At 38.4% G+C, this 19,362-nt stretch overlaps 1 protein-coding gene across 6 annotated transcripts in view; it reads left to right on the top strand.

Moving 5' to 3' along the window:
* SUGCT (succinyl-CoA:glutarate-CoA transferase) overlaps window positions 1-19,362 on the top strand; it is a 553,331-nt gene that overhangs the window by 179,792 nt on the left and 354,177 nt on the right. For 5 of the 6 annotated variants that reach the window (XR_010381748.1, XM_031454642.2, XM_064487720.1 and 2 more), the window contains exon 10: window positions 11,306-11,377. The exons of the other annotated variant lie outside the window; for it this stretch is intronic. Coding sequence is in view for 4 of the 5 variants with exons in the window: in XM_031454642.2 (XP_031310502.2) it covers window positions 11,306-11,377 (72 nt within the window). In the remaining variant the exon portion in view is untranslated. The remainder of the gene's footprint in view (window positions 1-11,305; window positions 11,378-19,362) is intronic. 6 annotated transcript variants of the gene reach the window in all.

Below are 19,362 nucleotides of genomic sequence, written 5' to 3' on the forward strand. Positions count from 1 at the left end.
TCCAAGGAGTGGGGTAGTAGATTAAAAATCAGAAAAGCAGTAGCACCTGAGATCCAGGGAGGCTTTGCTAATTAATAGCTCGAGGAAGTTGCTTATCTTTCAGTGCTTCAGTTTCCTCTACAGTAACTGTATAATACTACCTGCATCTTATGGTTGTTCTGATAACGTAATTTCATGAAATGATTTTAGCATAGAGTCAGGCACGTATAGTAACCGTTTAGTAAAGGACAGTTATCATTATAATCCCAGCGGTCAGTCTCTTTGTGGTGGGAGATCTGTTAGAGGGAGATGAATTCTATCCCTTGAGAAAGTACTTAGTGAACTAATTAGGTACCCAGAGTCCTAGCGGAGTCAGTGAGGTCACTGAGCTGAGGGAGAAGCAGAAGAAAGAGACACTGGCTGAGGAGAAAAGCCCAGGACATCCCACAGAGTGGGAGGGGAGAGAGATTGCATAGTTCCTCTCCAGGGCAAAAGAGGAGAGGGCAAGGAGATCAAAAATGGTGAGGACTCTGAGAAAAAATACTGTGAGTAAGATGTCATTTGAGAGTAGTTTTGGTGAGATGCTGAAGGGAAGCCATCCAGGCATGGAAGGGAGGAACGAATGATTGATGGGGCTGGAAGCAGAGATGGACAACTATCTGAGAGCAGAAGAGTTTATTTTATATATAGGTAGGTAATTAAAACCTGAATATCAATTTAACAACATGTGGCGAGAAGTCTCCGAAGAACTTAAACTATTTGGTCTTTGCAAACATGATTCTCTGCTCAGAATGCCTAATGAGCAAGATTTCATGATCAGTTTTTAAAAACCACCCATCTCTAAACAATTAGCTATCATATTTCAAAAGAACTGAGCTTTATTGGATAGAAAATATGGATTAAAGTAAAATAAATCAGCATTCTCTTGGCATTTAGCCAAAGCCTTCATTTAGGGACCTGTATAAAATTGCAAGCATAGTTTATTCTTCAGGGGATAATATTAAATCAAACTTTAAATAAATCAGCAAATTTGTGCAACACTGAAGAAAATGAATGTTCACATCTGTAGATTCTTCTGGATGTCGGCAGGGTTCTTACTCCTGTACAGGTCGATAGTTTGCTCAGCCCCCTTTCAGATTTTTCTGTGAAACACTCTTGGGAGAAATTAACTGTTATTCTCACCAAAAAGTGTTTCATGATCAAACTAATTTGGGCAACTCCTTTTTGAAAATTCTAGGTCCCTTTTGGAGATTCATAAATTCACCAGCACATTAAGGGTTTTGAAAAGTAGAGTGAAAAAAAGCTGTTGAACTTACATTTCTCAAAGTTATTTGAGTGAGTAAAAGAAAAGGTTTGTGTATGGTGCTAAGAAAGAAAAAGAGACAGAAGATTGTTATTAACACTTTATGGAACAGTGTTTTAGGGAACTAATTTGGGAAACGCTGGATTAAAATCTTTAGTAAAAAACCATTTTTAAACAAATGTAAGGTCCTTCTATATGTTAGGCCCTGTGCGAAGCAAACGTTAGTCCATAGGATATAGGCCCAGCCTTCTTGCCCACTGCTCCCCCAAAGTCCACTATGCAAGGGAACGCCAGTTATATACTGACCCTGAATTCTCATCATATAGCACAGTTCAGGAAATCTAGGGTTAAATCTTTTCTGTTCTAACAAACAGAAATGCAGTCAGACTAACTCTGATAAACAGGGGTTGGGGTGGATAAGGGGAGGCAATTGTAAGGCTAAGGAGACTTTGCAGAAGCAGAAGTACAGTTCCATTTCGGAGAAGCAGGATGCCGTCAGGCACGCGGCAGCTGCTCGGTCCCTGTCTCTTTCTTTTGTGTAGTCTGCTCTTCTGTGTCAGTTTTAGTTTTTCTGAGGCTTTCTTACTCACTTACTTAAGCCTAATATGGTCATTCCAGCCCCACCTTCACAGGGCCTCTGAATTCTCAAGCTGATGTAATTGATTCCTGCTTGCTGAATCCATTGGCTGGTTTGGGAGCAGTAACCACAGTCTTCTAGTCAATCAGGGATGAGGGATGGTCAGTCACACCATGTACGGAGCTGTCTCTTTATGGGGCTTGGGGTGGAATGTAAATTAAACATATTTAATGTAATTGGGATGAAGAATTTTAGTGTTTGAGGAGACAGGCAATGATAAATTATTTCCAACACATTCTACTATGTGTAAAAATTCTTGAACAATTTCTACCTTTATTAACAGAACATGGATCCCAGAGGAGCTAAAATATAACAATTATTCAGATAGATAAATACACTCTAAAATAAAACAATCTCCTGTTACCCTTGATCTTTTAGCTAATATGACCTATTAATGTTGGCAAGGGTCATAGAAATACGAAATATCTTTTCTTAAGTTGTTACGGAGATGAGAAAAGAATGATTGCCTTTTTCACCTTTTGACCTACTGAAAGAACTTACTGAAAATGTTTTTCAGGTTGTTTTGGAAGAATGCTTCTAGTGGCTCTGATGTTAAGTTACTTTGGATGGGACAGCTTCCTAGTTGGTCTAAATTTTGATGCAAAAGAACCTTGCATAACACTCCCATGACCTCAGTTGTGGTGTACATGCCCATGTGAGTGAGTCCAACTCTTCTGGGTCACCAGTGATTGATACAGGAATGTACAGAATAATATTCAGAGTGCATATTGTTTTCTCTTGTGAGTCCTTCACGAAGTGGAAATAGTTGAGGTACATTTTGAGACCTCGGTCCTCTAACAGTTCAGCGTGGCTCCCTCTGCTGAACAAGCTGGGCTCACTTTGTCCTGCTTCTTGTAGCCACACACAGAAAGATCTACTGGCCTTTCCAGTGACAGATTCAGGCTTCACTCAGTTTCCAGTTTCATGAGGACTCGAGGCAAGAAATAATTACTTCATGCTCAATTCTGTTAATTTTGCCTTCTGATTTTTAGTTACCTGGGGAGAGAATTCATTGATCACTTAGTCTTCAAGAATTCTGGCTTCTAATATCGTTATTTCTCACTATACAGTAGCAATCCATCATTCTGGTATCTATCTTAATTTCACATGCAGGTTACATGGCCTGCATTAAGGCTCTCAGGTCCTGATCACCCAGGAGAGGGAATGAATCCTTCAAAGAATGGATTCGGACCCTGGAATATGGCAATCTCATCAAGGTTCTACCAGCTGCTTGCAGCCTACCACCTTTCCCATCACTGTCCTTAGTTAGACATGTCTGTAATTATTTAGGATGGAGCCTTGCCCTGAGCTTTTTCTGACCCTAGAGTTGACTTCGTTTAGATCCTTGGTTATCCCCTGAGGACAACATTCCACTTGCTCCTGTGAGTTAGCAGGGTCTTACCATGAGCACTTATTGTTCATTGCATATGTTGAGTAGCCATTAGTTCCTCCCATGATCTTTGGGCCAAGCCCAAAGATGTTTTGAGAATATATACTTTAGATTCCAATCCTCTGCTCATAAACCCATTTTATATTTGGATAAAAAATAAATTTTACTTCCAGTTAATGTTCAATTATCTGGGGTGTTTGCTGGAAAGACTACTAAGGCTGATCCTAGATGCTTCAAGACAGAGTGCCAGAGTTACATAGCAACATTTGCCATTTGGAAGCCTTGAAGTCCTCCTGAAAAATCAGTATGGATGCTTGTCCAGAGTTTGGTTACTTTCCATTAAATAGTAGGTGCTTTTGGCAGGCTGTTCCAAATAATATGGCTTAAGATTCTCTAAAACACAGTCAATTCAGAATCATCAAAACCAGTTTCTAACCCATATCTTCCAGAAAAAGATAACTCCATGTGCCATTTTACATTATGTCCAAGATACACGATGGCTGCCTTCTAGAATAACAGCAGGCTTTCCTCACAAAGGATTTCTTTTATAGGAAAAATAATATCCACTGATAACTTGTGAGGAATATGAGAAATAGGACAGTTTCCACTTTCTTTCTTGCCCTTGCCTCCATACTTAGTATCAGAAACTGAGTGATTGGAAATCCTAAATATGTTTGACTTGAAATGGGATTTAATTGGTTTGAAGGACCTCGAGAATATTTTTGAACTTTCAGGCTTCCTATGGAATGGGAAAATCCTGACCTGAATCTGACGTGGCACGAAATCTGTACCCAATATGGCTTTCAAGTCTATTCTAGAATTCGGGGCAAGGGCTTGTATTTAGAAATGGGTCTTCACACTGGCTTAATTACATCCTATGGAAAAACATGTATAGACAAATCAAGTAGGTAGCAGGGGAAATCAGGGGCTTGCGGGCTCCTTTATCACTTGTTGCACAGTTCTGTCCCAGAGATGACACTGTTCTTGTGCTAGAAGCAGTTTGTGCCTTGCTGCCATCTGGCGCCGCCAGCTCCAGCACCAGAAGGTGAGCTGAGCTGTGAGTGGTCGGAGCCAGTGCTCTATATTTGTCACAATGTGCCAGCACAGACCCAGAGTCAGTAACTGCTTGACATTCCAGAAAACATTCTCATGGCAGTGAGTTAAACTTCATGGAATGTCTTTTTCCAGCGGATGATGAAGTCATTTTAGCCATGGTTACCTTTTGTGGAAGAAAATCTTGTCAAAAATCAAGTAGCTCCAGGAGGGTTGGAAGTTTGTGCTCTTGTTTTTGAAGTAGACACACTACCAACTGTATGTACTTTTTTAAAACTTTTTTTAGACCAGAGAAAATATTGATGCATCAATATGGTAGTTTGGGAGGGTGACACAGGAAATTCCCTTTTCCCTTTTGGTCATCTGATAATATACTAAGTTGATAAAGAACCACTGAAGGTCCTTCTGTAGTTTTATCTTTAGTCAGCTCAATAATGAAGACACCGTCAGGGCAGGTTGACACGGCTGGAAGCTCAGAAAGCAGAGTATCTGGGAATCAATAGAAACTTCCAAGGGCAATAGGATTTGCAGACTCATCCTCTTATTTCTCTGCCTTCACGTCTGCTCAGTGTATCTTACATCTCTACCCTTCAGTCTCTCAAGTGTGGTCACATTTTACATCTGAAACTGCACTAAGTACAGGAACTGAACTCTGAACCCCAGTGCCCTCTTGTCTTTAAGTGTCTTCCAGTTTGCTCATAAGTTGTGCAGTTTCCTTGGGACATCTAATCCCTTGACCCATCAACATTTTCTCAGTCAGAAAAACACCTTTCTCCCCCAGGAGAGGAGGTTTATCATGACTAGAATGTGAGGAAAACCAGGCAATTTCTGTGTGGTCTTCCTACCAGTGCAACTTGTCACCCTTGAATAAGCAGAGCTCACAGTGAGAAGTGTTTTTTTCCTCAGGGGTAATAAAATCTGGTCTCCTATGACGCAAGGCTTGGTTTTGGGCTGTCCTTTTCAAACTACAGACACTTGCTGCCTCATCATTCCATGCAGAAACAATTGTTTCTTTCCTCCCAAGGCTTAAATTCTTTACAAGAGAAACATCCCATCCATGAGTGTTTGCAGCCCAGTTTGATGCTTTTGACTTGAGTTCTCCCTGGGATGGAAACCCTACTAGAAGTGTGTGTGCATAGAACGTTGCCACTTATCTTGCCTGGTATGGAGAGTGAGGCCACCAAGGGAATGAGGATGAGGAGGAGAGAGAAGTGGTTTGTAGAGTGGATAAGGGCCCAGGAATCAAGATTTAAGGGCATGGAATGCACTAGAATGTTCCTTTTATGTAGGACCCAGTCTGCTAGTAACTATTTAATAACAATGGTATTTATTGAGTCCCTACTTCCATGATGGCTGTTCTCTGACTTCATCAGGATTTCTCGTCCACTGATACTTCTCCCTTTGAGCTATCCATAACCTCCTCCTCTTGTCACCACCTTTTCCCATACCCAGACAGTCCACGGCTCATTGCCGAATAATATTCTAGCTAGTTTTCTTATTTTGCTACACCTGTTATCTCTTTGTCATATCCATCTGACAGAACCCTGGTGAATGCAAATATTAATTTATTCTATGTATGTAATTGAGAGACGATGGAGAAAATCACTCAGTGTGGCTCTCAACACTTCAGCCTTCCAATTATGTTTATCTGGTCACTCTGCTCTCCCGTTCTCTTCAGTGGTACATCAGAACGTATCTGCTCTTTTAAGTCTTCCAGTCTCCTGTCTGCCAACCCTACACTCAGCTGATGACTTCACCCCTTAGTTCAGAAAAAAGTAGAAACACCCGTCAGAACGTTCTCAGCTTCCCATCACCAAACCATCATGGGGACCTGCCTCTGCGTCTGTGCTCATCCTGTATTCTGAGGCTTGTGCTCATTCCTCCCCTTTGCAGCCAAACGTCTCAGACAGATGTTTGCACATGCTCTCTCCATCTCTGTAACTGTCCAGCTTCATTCTCGATCCATTTCATACTGCATTCTGTCCACATTCTGACACCAGAACAGCCTTTGCCAGGGTAATGAAAGACCACCCTGTGGGCATTCTCCAATCCTCATCCTATTCCCTGGCTAGCTCCTTTTCTGCCTGGACTTCAGATGGGGGTGGCCTTCACATTATCCCTTGGCTTCCCGCTTTTTTAAACCTACTCTGCCGTCTGAACTCTCCTTCTAAATGATTTCATCTATGTGATACTTTCAGTTACAGATTACAAGCAAATGACTCCCAAGTGTGAGCTACAGTTCAAAGTTTCATCTGGTCTCCCAAGTTCTACTCATTTGAAATTTCCACTGGAGTATCTCAGAAGCTCCTCAGAATCCTAAACATCCTCCATGACAGCTTCCTCTCCAGCCTTCAACTCTCAACCATTGTATTCATCTCATTACTGACCATTTGATTACCAGATTAGTAGATTCTACCACCTGAATATTTCTTGACTCTGTTTTCTTCCATCTCTTTTGTCAGGGCCCTAATCTAATATACCACCATCTTTTAAAAAAAATTAACGAAGAACACTTTTGAGATAATTATAGATTCACGTGTATATTTAAGAAAGAATAGACACGGTGCCTGTGTTACCCTTTATCCAGTTTGCCCCATTGGTAACATCTTGGAAAACTACAGTACAGTATCAAAACCAGGAAGCTGGCACTGACATGACTGAGATGCAGAACAGTGTTATCACCACAAAGATGCGTCTCACTCTCCTTTTTTTAAAATTAATTTTTTAGAGCAGTTTTAAATTCTAAATTGAACAGTAGGCATAGAGATTTTTCCATATACTTCCTCCCCTACACATGCACTGACTCCACATGTACAATTGATATACCTACATTGACATATGATAATCACCCCAAATCCATAGTTTACCTTAGGGTTCACACTTGGTGGTGTCCATTCTGTGGACTTGGACAAATGTGTAATGACATTTATCCACCATTATAGTATCATACAGAGCATTTTCACTGCCCTGAAAGTCCTCTGTGCTCTGCCTGCTCATCTCTGCCTCCCCTCAGCCTCTGATAACCACTGATATCTTTTTGCTGTGTCCATAGTTTTGCCTTTTCCAGATTGTCATACAGTTGGGAATCACACAGGATGTCGCCTTTTCAGATTGGCTTCTTAATAGTTTGCATCTAAAGTTCTTTCATGTCTTTTCATGGCTTGATATCTTATTTCTTTTTAGCACTAAATAATATTCCATTTTCTGGATGTATAATAGTGCATTTACCCATTCACCTACTGAAGGACATCTCCTTATCACACGGTCACTTTGATGTACTCTTGGTGTTTTTTTGGTTTTTTTTTCTGACCATGCTTTCTCATTTTTTATAATATGGATAAGCTGAGAATATTCCAGGTCTTTAATTTCTGCTTCCTTTTTGCTTGTCTTTAAGTTGTTTCTCTTTTTTTCACATTGTTCTTTAGTCAGGAGAAGCCAAGTCGCACCTTAAACATTTTGCTTAGAAATAGCTTAATTTCATCACTTACAAGTTCTACTTTCCACAAAACACTAGAACATGAACACAATTCAGCCAAGTTTTCTGCCACTTTGTAACAACGATAGAACACCTTTCCTTCAGTTTCCAGTCACATGTTCTTCACTTCTATCTGTGACCTCATCAAAATGACTTTTACCACCTATATTTCTACCAACATGCTGTTCAAGATTACTTAGGTATTCTCTGAGAAGATTGAGGCTTACGCTACAACTCTCTTTTCTTTCTGAGCTTTCAACAGAATTGCCCCTGTGGATCCAATGACAGCAGTGGACTTTTTCTAACATGCATTTCAAAACCCTTCCAGGCGTTATCCATCGCCCAGTGCTAAAGCTGCTGCCCCTTTTTTAGGTATTTGTTACAGCAGTTCCCCACTTCTCAGCACCAATTTCTTAGTCCATTTGGGATGCTATAACAGAATATCATAGACTGAGTGGCTAAAACTGCAGACGTCTATTCCTTGCAGTTCTCAAGGCTGGGAAGTCTAAGATCAAGGTACAGCAGGTTTAATGTCTGGTGAGGGCCCACTTCCTGGTTCAGAGAAGGGTGTGTTCTTGCTCCTGATACCTTCACATTGAGGGTTAGGATTTCAACATATGAATTTGGGGTGGGGGTGTGGATAAAAACATTAAGTTTACAGCAAAATGTGGTACTTAAAAAATTCGTATTTAAATATATTTATTAAATAAACACTGTAGCAATAATAACAGGGACAAGTAATTGTTTAAAGAGTGCATAATCTTACCTTCATCTCAACAAATCTGTTTGGAGAGCCTTAGTCTAATTATATTCTGGTGGCTGAGCTGTTATTCAGTATGTACTTTCCTATGATCATTAGCTAGTTATCTCTGCTCAAAATTAAAAAAAAATTTATATTGGTAAAATGTATATTTCATCTCATGGTTCAGGCTGAAGGAAGAAGCAGGCATTTCTTTATTAATTAAAAGGAAATGAACACCCCCGAAAACATAAATTTGTTGAATGTGTCACTGATCCAAAATTTTGAAAATCTTTCTTCATGTTATCCTTGGCAACACACGTTGTTACTTCACATTACTTCTCTACTCCCCAACTCACGCTTCCCCGACAAAAAAGCAAGCAAACAACTTGTGTAACTTCATAATTATCAATGGTTTGTTGAGACATCTCTGCTCAGAATCTGTGTCCCTCACTCACAGCTTTGTTGCACATTCCCTTTCTGTAGTTTGAGAAACACTGATGCATTATGTATAACACTAATTTTGCTTTTGCCTGGTGAATAAGGGAATATAAACATTTAAAATAGTTTATGTAATATCTTAGTGGCATTAATTTCCAAATCAAGCAAAAATGTAAATAGAATAAAACCCTCTTATAGTGTTTTGCTTGAGATCCATCCATTTTAACCTCTACTCTATTATACGGACGCAATCATTTGAGTGATTTATTAACATCTTACAACCACTTATTAATTGCCTCACATTCTTCAGATGCCACGTAGTAGGAAGAATAAAAGGAAAAGTACAATTTACCAAGTCCAGTCTACTAGCCCTGTACAATACAACTGTCTGTGGAGATGGAAATGTTCCCCATCTGGACTCTCTCACGTGGCAGACTGTAGCCACTTGTGGCTATTGAATGCTTAACATGTAGCTAGTGTGTTGGCGGAACTGAACTGTTAATTTAATTTTTTTTATTAACAGCTTTTTTGAGATATAATTCACATACTATACAATTCATCCGTTAAAACTGTACAACACAATGGTTTTTACTGCATCCACAGAGTTGTGCAGCCATTACAACAATCAATTTCAGAACATTTTCATTGCCCCAACAAAAAAGCTGGTACTCGTGCAGTCACTCCAGATTTCCCACCTTCCACACAGCCCTAGGCAGGCACTAATCTTTCTGTCTCCATGGTTTTGCCTATTTGGACATTCCATATAAAGGGAACCACAATTTGTAGTCTTTTGTGACTGGCTACTTTCATTTTATTTAATGAAATTTAAATTTAATACTCACATGTGGCTGGTGGCTAACATAAGAAGCAAGTGAAGTAAGTAAAAGACCAAATACAGATGCTTAAGTAATGCTGAAGGCTAGGAGAAGGTAATCCTGTAAAAGGGACATGTGGAAAACATGTCACAGAGATTGGAGATGAACCCAGACAGAGCCTAGAGATAAGACAATTTCCTGAAGGAGGCGATGGTTAACAGTACCAAATAATACAGAAGGGTCAAGAAAGAATAGTTTCAATGTGGTGATAGGAAGGGAATCCTGATAACAAAGCACATTGATATATAGTACTTGGTGAAGAATTTTATACTATTTAGAGACTGAAGGAAGAAAATTTCAAGATCGCTTAAGAGGAGTGTCAGGATTGATGTAAATCTTATTTTGTTTCTGTTAATATTTTCGGTGTAGGAATGAGCTTATATGTAGGCAGAAGAAAAGCATCCAGTGGAAATGAAGAGATGAGATGATTGAGCAGGGTTCTGAAGGGTGTGAGTGAAGGCAGTACTAAGGTCATTAGCTTAGGAGTAAACCCTGCCAAGGAAGATAGATGTTGTCTTTCTCAAAGGCAGGAGTTAAGTGGAGAAAAAGTAGGTGAAGATACAGAGCAATTTTTACACAGAATGAAAGGAAACTAAAGGAACTCATTTACTTAAAGAAAGTGGGAATTAGGTCTTCTGAGGGTCAAGTTTTGTTCCTTCCACCATCACTCTAATCAGATGTGGAGAGGGGAGTGCTGAAAAGTACTCCAGAGGGGCTAGGACTATGGCAAGTAGAAGCATCATTTTCTTGTACATCTGTGGCTGCCCAAATGAACATGTCTCCTAAAAGGAATAGACATTTTCAGGTACATAAAGCCACATGAAGTCCAGAGATCCAGATGTGCCATTTTTCACTTACTAGAAAGTGAAAAGTATCCAAAAGTTTATATGTGAGATTTTCAAACACAAAATGTCAGTCCATTACTCATCTTCCCTCCCTCCCACTCTCTTTTCTTTTCTCCCTCTCTCCTCCCTCCCTTCTTTCCTTCCTTTTTCCTGTCTATTTTTCTTACACTTTGTAGAAAACAATGTACCATCTTTCTCTTTGCCCTACAAGAAAAACTGGAAGCAAATAAATCACAAAGCTTTGGGAAAATCCAACATTAATCCATACTGTAATAAATATAGAATTTCATGTTATAGGTTGTAATAAAACTTTAGTATTCTCTTTATTTTTCTAAATCATTCTTTTTTCACCCTGCCTCCAGTTTTACAACAGTTAGTGGAAGAGGCAGTAAGTGCTTTGAAAACTTGAAATGGCAACTATGCAAATATTAGAGAAAAAGGTACTAATTAGTTGATATTGATTTAATTAATAACATTACTTTAGAACAGGCTTTTTATATAAAAGTTTGAGAAATTAAAGCCAATTTTTAAGGTATTACATATTTATGCATGTCTTTATTTATTTTAGGCTTTTAAAACCAAGGATGGATATCTTGTAGTTGGAGCAGGAAATAACCAACAGTTTGCTACTGTGTGCAAGGTAATCTGTAATATTTGGGTGGATGGATAATATATACAACAACTCATTTTGCACAAAGCCAGGAAAATTCAGTTTCCCCTAGGACGATGTTCTGTACTCAACTCAAGAATCCTTGCATTAGCACCTACAAGTATGCTCTTTTTATACTTACAAATGCTAAGGACAGGGTCTAAATTAGCACTCTGGTTTTATTTTAGTTGAGGTATCTGGCTGTATTTTGAAGAATTATAGTAGCTTAAATTATTCTAAAACTTGACCTGTCTACCAGTTCAAACAAAAAGGGCAAAAAGGTCATTTTAAAGGGATTTATTTTTAACACCAGGGTTTTTTTTTTTTTTTTTTCCTGAGAAGAAGAAAGGAACAGAGGGACTGGAAAACAACTAGAAAACAATTATCAAAAAGACAATAGAAAAGGTCAATGAAACCAAGGGCTGGTTCTTTGAAAGATAAACAAAAATTTACAAACCTTTAGCTAGGCTCAAAAAAATATATCAGAAATGAAAGAGGAAGTGTCATAATAGGTACCACAGAAATACGAAGAATTGCAAGGCATGATTATAGATAGTACTGTGCCAAAAATTGGACATCCTGGAAGAAATGAGTAAATTTCTAGAAACATACAACAATCCAAGACTGAATTATGAAGAAACAGAAAATCTGAACAGACTGATTACTAGTAAGGAGATTGAATTAGTAATCAAAAACTCCCAACAAACTTAAGTATAGGGACCAGATCAGTAAATTCTACCAACCAGCCAAAGAAGAATTAATACCAATCCTTCTCAAACTCTTCCAAAAAACAGAAGAGGAAAGAACACATCCAAACTAATTTTATGAGGACAGCATTACCATGATACCAAAATCAATGATACCACAAGGAAAGAAAACTATAGGCCAATGTCCCTAGTGAACACAGAGGCAAAAATGCTCAACAAAATAGTAGCAAACTTAATTCAACAGTACATTATAAACATCATACACCATGATCAAGTGGGGTTTAATCCCTGGAAGACAAGGATGGTTCAACACATACAAGTCAATCAGTGGTACATCACATTATTAGAATGAAAGAAAAGAAAGATATGATCCTCTCAATAGACATAGAAAAAGCATTTGACAAAATTCAACATTCATAATAAAAAATTCTTAAATTAGGCACAGAAGGAACATATCTCAACATAATAAAGGCCATATATGATGAGCCTACAGCTAACATCATGTTCAGTGGCAAAAGGTTGAAAGCTTTTCTTCTAAGATCAGGAACAAGGCAAAGATGCCCACCCTTACTAAACTTATCCAACATAGTACTGAAGTCCTAGATAGAGCAATCAGGCAAGAAAAAGAAAGAAAAGTTTTCAGAATTGGAAAGGAAAAAGTAAAATTGCCTTCACTTGCAGATTACATGATTCTTTTTTTTAGATTACATGATTTTATATATGGAAAATCCTAAAGACTCCACCAAAAACATATGAGAACAAGAAATGAATTCAGTGAAGTTGCAGGATACAAAAATCAATATACAAAAATCTGTTGTGTTTCTATACACTATTAACAAACTATCAGAAAGAGAAAATAAGAAAACAATCTTACAATTGCATCAAAAAGAACAAAACACTTAGAAATAAATTTGACTAGGGAGGTGAGAGACTTGTACACTGAAAACTGTAACACATAGCTTAAAGAAATTAAAGAAGACACAAATAAATGGAAATACATTCTGTCCTCATGGATTGGAAGAATCAAATACTGTTAAAATGTCAATACTATCAAAGCCATCTATAGATTCAATGCAATCCCCATCAAAATTCCAATGGCATGTTTCACAGACATAGAACAATCCTACAGTTTGTATGGAACCACAAAACACCCTAAATAGCCAAACTAATCTTGAGAAAGAAGAGCAAAGAAGAACAGGGAGAAGGCATCATACTCCCTAATTTCAAACTATGTCACAAAGCTATAGTAATCAAAACTGTGGTATTAACATAAAAACAGACACATAGAACAGAATAGAAGCCGAAAATAAATCCATTCATGTTTGGTCAATTAATTCACAACAGAGGAGCCAAGAATATATAATGGGGAAAGGGCAGTCTCTTCCATAAATACTGTTGGGAAAATTGGACAGCCATATGCAAATGAATTAAACTGGACCACTATCTTACATTATACCCAAAAATTAACTGAAAATAAAATAAAGCCCTGAATCTAAGAGCTGAAACCATAGAACTTTTAGAAGAAAACCTAGGTGGTAGGCTCCTTGACATCAGTCTTGGGGATGATTTATTGGATCTGACACCAAAAGCAAAGCCAACAAAAGCAAAAATAAACAAGTGGGACTACATCAAAGTAAAAAGCTTACGCACAGCCAAGGAAATCACTAACGAATTGGAAAGGCAACCTGCTGAATGGGAGAAAATATTTCTAAATCATGTATTCTAATAAGGTGTTAATATCCAAAATATGTAAAGAATTTATACCAATCAATAGCAAAAAACCCAACAGTCAAATTAGAAAATGGGCAGAAGTTCTGAATAGACAGTTTTCCCAAGAAGACGTACTGATGGCTGACAAGTACATGAAAAGATGCTTAATGGGAGAGAGACGATAAATAAACAAATAAAACTCTCCAACAATCTGTGGTTTTAAGTGCCATGCAGAGAATTAAAACAGGCTACTGTGTTAAAATAGTGACTAGATTGTCAGGGGAAAGTCTCTCTGAAGAAACAACATTAAGATGAAATCCGAATGACATCCATAAAGCAATAGTGGTAAGATTTATCAACGACATAAATATTAGCATAAAATGTTTGCAATGCTAACATAAATATAATACTCAAAATTCACACACACACACACATACAACACTCTGGAAGTATTTCATAATGCTAATACAGATTATATTTGGGTGGTAGCATAGAAGTGGATTTTTCTTTTTTCTTTCTACTTCTATGAAGTTTCTAAACTGTGGTAAAATACGAAAATGTATTTAGTCTTTGTCCCCAGTTTCACACACAGAGTTCCTAAAACCCTTGAATCTCCTGAGTGATAGAAGTGTCTTTTGTTATTCTTAACAAGACCCTTTCTGTCACACCTGAGTTTATGCTACTGAAGTGACTTGGGTGGGGTCCCTAGATAGTCTCTGGATGGACTGATCACCAGAAAGACCAAGTGATGAGAGGGTTGGAACTTTCAGCCCCACCTGCCAACCTCCAGGAAGGGAAGAGGGGACTGCAGGTTGAGCTTCATAAAAATTCTTGAACTATAAGATTCAGAGAGCTTCTGATGAAGACATCAAGGGAGCTCCACACCCTCCCACCTCATATCTTGCCCTATGCATCTCTTCCATTTGGCTCTTCCTGAGTTTTGCTCTTTATAATAAACCAGGGAAAGTAAGTTTAAAAAAAAAAAAAGAGGGTGCTCAACATCTCTAATCATCAGAGAAATGCAAATTAAAACCACAGTGAGATCTCACCTCACACTGGTCAGGATGGCAGTTTAGAGATTACTCAGAAAGTTAAAAGTAGAACTACCATATGGTCCAACAGTTCCACTTACAGGTATATATCTGAAATATAGAAAATGAAAACACTAACTTGAAATGACATCTGCACGCCCATGTTCATTGCAGCATTATTTACGATGGCCAAGATATGGAAGGAAAAGGGGATTTTTAACATCAGGAATTTTTTTATTTTTCTCCTTCTTTTTTTAAACTCTCATGAGATTTAAATTAGGCCCAAATGTAGTTAATCTACTACCAAATTCATTTATTTACCACTAGAAAATTAATTTTTTTCTTCAAATTAGCCTTTGTTTAATGAGTACCTTTCTGCAAAATTCACATTTTAACTTTTTAGCAATGGTCATATTAATATATGTTGTTCCTACACTAGGCCTTAAATATAGGCCTTGGGATCATTTAAAGTAATTTTATGTTGAAGATATTCTCAATTTTTAGTATTGCTTAGACTTTTTTTTGTTTGATGTTTTTACCATTTATCTAGATTCTGGTCTTTTGTTTTCATCTAAGACTTTAGGTTTTGGTTCTTTTTTTAAGAGTTCTAATCCCAGGAGTATAATCTAGTTAAAAATATATATAGTTAAGTTTTGATTTTTCATATATAGGGAAACGCCTTACCTGTTGAGGACTTTTTTGTGATCGGGAGAGGTTTTTTTTTTTTTTTTTTTTTTATATATTAACCACACTACCATGAGCTTTCAATTTGATTAAAGATGCCTGTGAATTCCTTAGAGGAACCTTATTTACTGCAGTTAACTTATTATGTACGAACATTATTTATTACTGTGCCTCTTTTGTATGAGAGGTTAATGAGCACAGCTAAAAACCACAGCAAAGGGGTGGCAAGTACCGCAGAGAAGGTGACAAATGGAGATAGTTCCAATTGCAGGAAGGGCTGGAACATCTGAGGTGGGAAAGGGGGGAACTTTTATAATGGTGACTCTGAGTAAGCGTAGAGAAAATTGATTCAAACATTTGATCTGGGATCAAAGAACCTTTATTATGAACGGTCAATGTTAAAAATATGAAACATACGGAAGCTGTTGCCTGTGAAGTCATTTGCGTACTCTCGCTGCAGAGATGTAAAAGCCAGTTCATTGCTATAAACGAGTGCAGATTTTCTTCCTGGGCCATATGTTTTGGAGTTTTCTCTCTCCAGAATTGGGGTGGGGAGGGGGTAGAAATTACTGGTTGAGATATTCTTCACTGTTGAAAATAACTGTACTGAGTTCTTTTTATTTTTGATTCATTACTGCTGATCAATTTGAAACTTTGGAACCTCCTCATAAATATCCATAAGACCATTTTTTCTTGAAAAAGATTTTTATTTCAAAGCAGAATATTTGCCATAAGTTTTAGTACTAAAATATGACTTATTGTTATGGTGTGTTATGACACATTTTTTAAAAAAGAGACTAGCAGAGGGCCTTGGAGAATGGCGTACTTGACCTTGTTTTTCCCATATGTGAGTTAGGAATGATAATCCCTGTTATGTGCCATTAAGGCAATGTCTATAAAACTGTGAGATCCTCAGAAGAAAAGTTTTATGTGTACAGGATTTTAATGCTATCGACATACTTTACTAGGCATCTTGAGCAAACGATGGAATCCGATAGACTTTTTCACCTTCATAATTATATCCTTACATATAAGCTCATCCTAAAAATCTTTTCTTCTAAACGTATATGTTTGCTTATTTGATTCAGGGTTCTCCTCCCTCCCATATATACTGAGTTTTTTCTAAGTATTTGTATTCACATCTATCTTTTACTGAGGGTGTTATAATTCAATCTGGCCGTGTAGAAGATGAGGGCCCCAGGTTTTGACAGCGAGACTCTCAACTTGTTTTTGTTTTTGTTTTTTGCCAGTAATGTCCATCATGAAAGACAGGGCAGTTCTGCCTCCTGGGGAGAAATGTAGCAGTATTGTTTGCAATGAATGAGTAGAATTTATTTCTGTCCAATCTGTTTCCAAAATAGAATTTGATAATGCTGGTTGCCTAGTATTTCTTGGGGAGGGGTCCCATTAGGATACTCTTATTGTCAGGGATGAGAGTGAGAGTAAGAACCTTGGGTTCAAGGCTTGGCGTTCAGAAAATCTTCCTGTATATAATGTGAACCTTGGCTTGTAACAAATCCTATTTTATGTTCCTTAACATGATACAGAAGAGTAGGGAACGTGAGCATATGTAAGCTATTTTAAACTGATTGATGCCAACACTAACGGGTATTCCTATCTGAAATACATTGACATCCTTTTAAAAGTCACATATACTGAAAGTTCCTTTTTTGGAGGCAATGTACATTGGCTCTCAACTTCAGCACACACTGGAAATCTCCTTGAGCCCCTTTCCCAAAGATTCTGACTTACTATGTGAGGTGGGGCACAGAAAACTTCAACTTTAATAAGCACTATAGTTGGTTTTGGAGCAGGTGGTCTGAGGGCATTCTAATTCTAGGGCATTCTGTGAGTCTGGAAACCAACCAGTCAGGTGATCTCTGGCGAGGTATTTCATCTTTGCTGAACATCTGCGCCTTCATGATAAAATGAAGATTATGGTACATTACTCTACTAATATGTAACTTTTGGGGTTTTGTAAGAGTCGGAAAGGTAAAACAGTACAGTCCTGGCTCACAGTGTGAACTTGATAAATGGGCTTTCTAACAGTTAGGCGTAGAGATTCTGATTCTGGGTAAAATGAAGTAAGCACGCTTCTCCCTGTCTCTTCCACGGAACACAGTGATGGAACTGCTCAAAACGTGTGGCGCATCTGTAAGAGGACTCTGAAAATGAGCAGTAGCAGGAGAGTTGGGGAAGAACACCAGAATTTGAAGTACTTGTAAACTGGCAGTAAATTGACCAATTTCCCCTTTCTGATTATTCCTTTTCGTAAACACAGTGGGAGACTGAAATCTGGAAATGGGCACAGGGAAACAGAGCTGAGCTCCAGGAGATGCCCTTCCTTCCTGGTGTGAGAAGCAGGAAAGCGAGCTCTGTCTAACGTCAGAGTGTGGAAATCCTCCATTTTTTCCTTCCTCCTAATTTCCTTACACCGCCGCCTATAAGCAGTCCTGTAATAGCAGCAGACGACCAGGAGCCAAAACTCTGAGGAAGGGGAGCTTTCTTCTTTATCACTGAGCCGGGATCCCAAAAGAGAGGGGTGAATCCTTGTTGCTTTTTTCTCTGCCCTCCCACCGACTGGCCTTTGCCCTGGAAGTGTGCTGGGAAGTGGGGTAACTAGAGAGGAACCCTAGGGAACTGGAAAGAGGTTGTACAGAAGGAAGAGCTTCAGAAAGTGGTCTTTAAAGTTGTTTGTGAACTCCTGCGCTCACCCCTGAGCTGTGCATGCATTGATCTGATCCTAACCAGGACACCAAAGATGCTGAGAACTGTGTTAGCAAACAGACGACTGCCCAGGCTGCAGCATGACCACGAAGTGGGGCACAGGTGGGCCCGACTCAAAAAAGCACTGCAAAGGCTTTGAAAGCTGAACTAATCCTAGAACCAAAGCACACAGAAAGTGGGTTGCGACTTGCAGCCTGGTGAACTGCTTGCTAAAAACAATTACAACAAAAATTTTCTGTAGGATTTAAGCAAGCCCCAGAGGCTTGTAACATAATACTCAAAGTGTCCAGGATACAATCCAAAATTACTCAGCGTACGAAGAACCAGAACTTGTATGAGAAAAGACAGTCAATAAATGCCAATGCCACGAGGGCACACATGTGGGAATTAACTCAGGAAAACTTGAAAACAGCCACTATGAAAATACTCTAACAATCATCACAGACCCTGTTGAAATCATTAGAAAATGTCCAGCAAAGAAATAGAAGACATGAAGAACCAAGTGGACATTTTAGAACTGAAAAATACAACCGCCAAATACAGGAACAAACACCTCACTGACTGAGCTCAATAGCACAAAGGAGGTGACAGAGGAAACAAATAGAAATTACTCAGTCTGAACAACAGAGAGAAAAAAAGATAACCCCTTCCACAAAATGAAAGAGTGAGTAGCTCTTCAGGGACCTGTACGGGACGAGAACAAAAAAAGTCTAATATTTATGTCATTGTTGTCCCAGAAGGAGAGGAGAAAGAGAACATACTGAAAACATTGTTGAAGAAATTATTTCTTCCATTATGGCTGGAAACTCCCCAAATTTGGTGAAAGATAAAAATCTACAGATGTAATAATTTCAGCAACCCCCCCTAAAAGATAAATCCAAATAAATAACATGCCCAAACATGTCAAGATATTACTGCTGAATACTGAAGACCAAGAAAAATATGAAAGTACCCAGGGAAAAATGTTGTACTACTTTTGGGGGAACACTGACTCAATTGACTGCAGACTGCTGGTCAGAAACTACAGAACCCAGTGAGGGGTAACACAACATGTTTAAAGGGCCAAAAGGAAGGCGCTCTCAACCCAGAATTCTGTATCCAATAGGAAGATCCTTGA

This window comes from Camelus dromedarius, chromosome 7 (genome assembly GCF_036321535.1).
Source record: "Camelus dromedarius isolate mCamDro1 chromosome 7, mCamDro1.pat, whole genome shotgun sequence".
In the NCBI taxonomy this organism is placed as follows: domain Eukaryota; kingdom Metazoa; phylum Chordata; class Mammalia; order Artiodactyla; family Camelidae; genus Camelus; species Camelus dromedarius.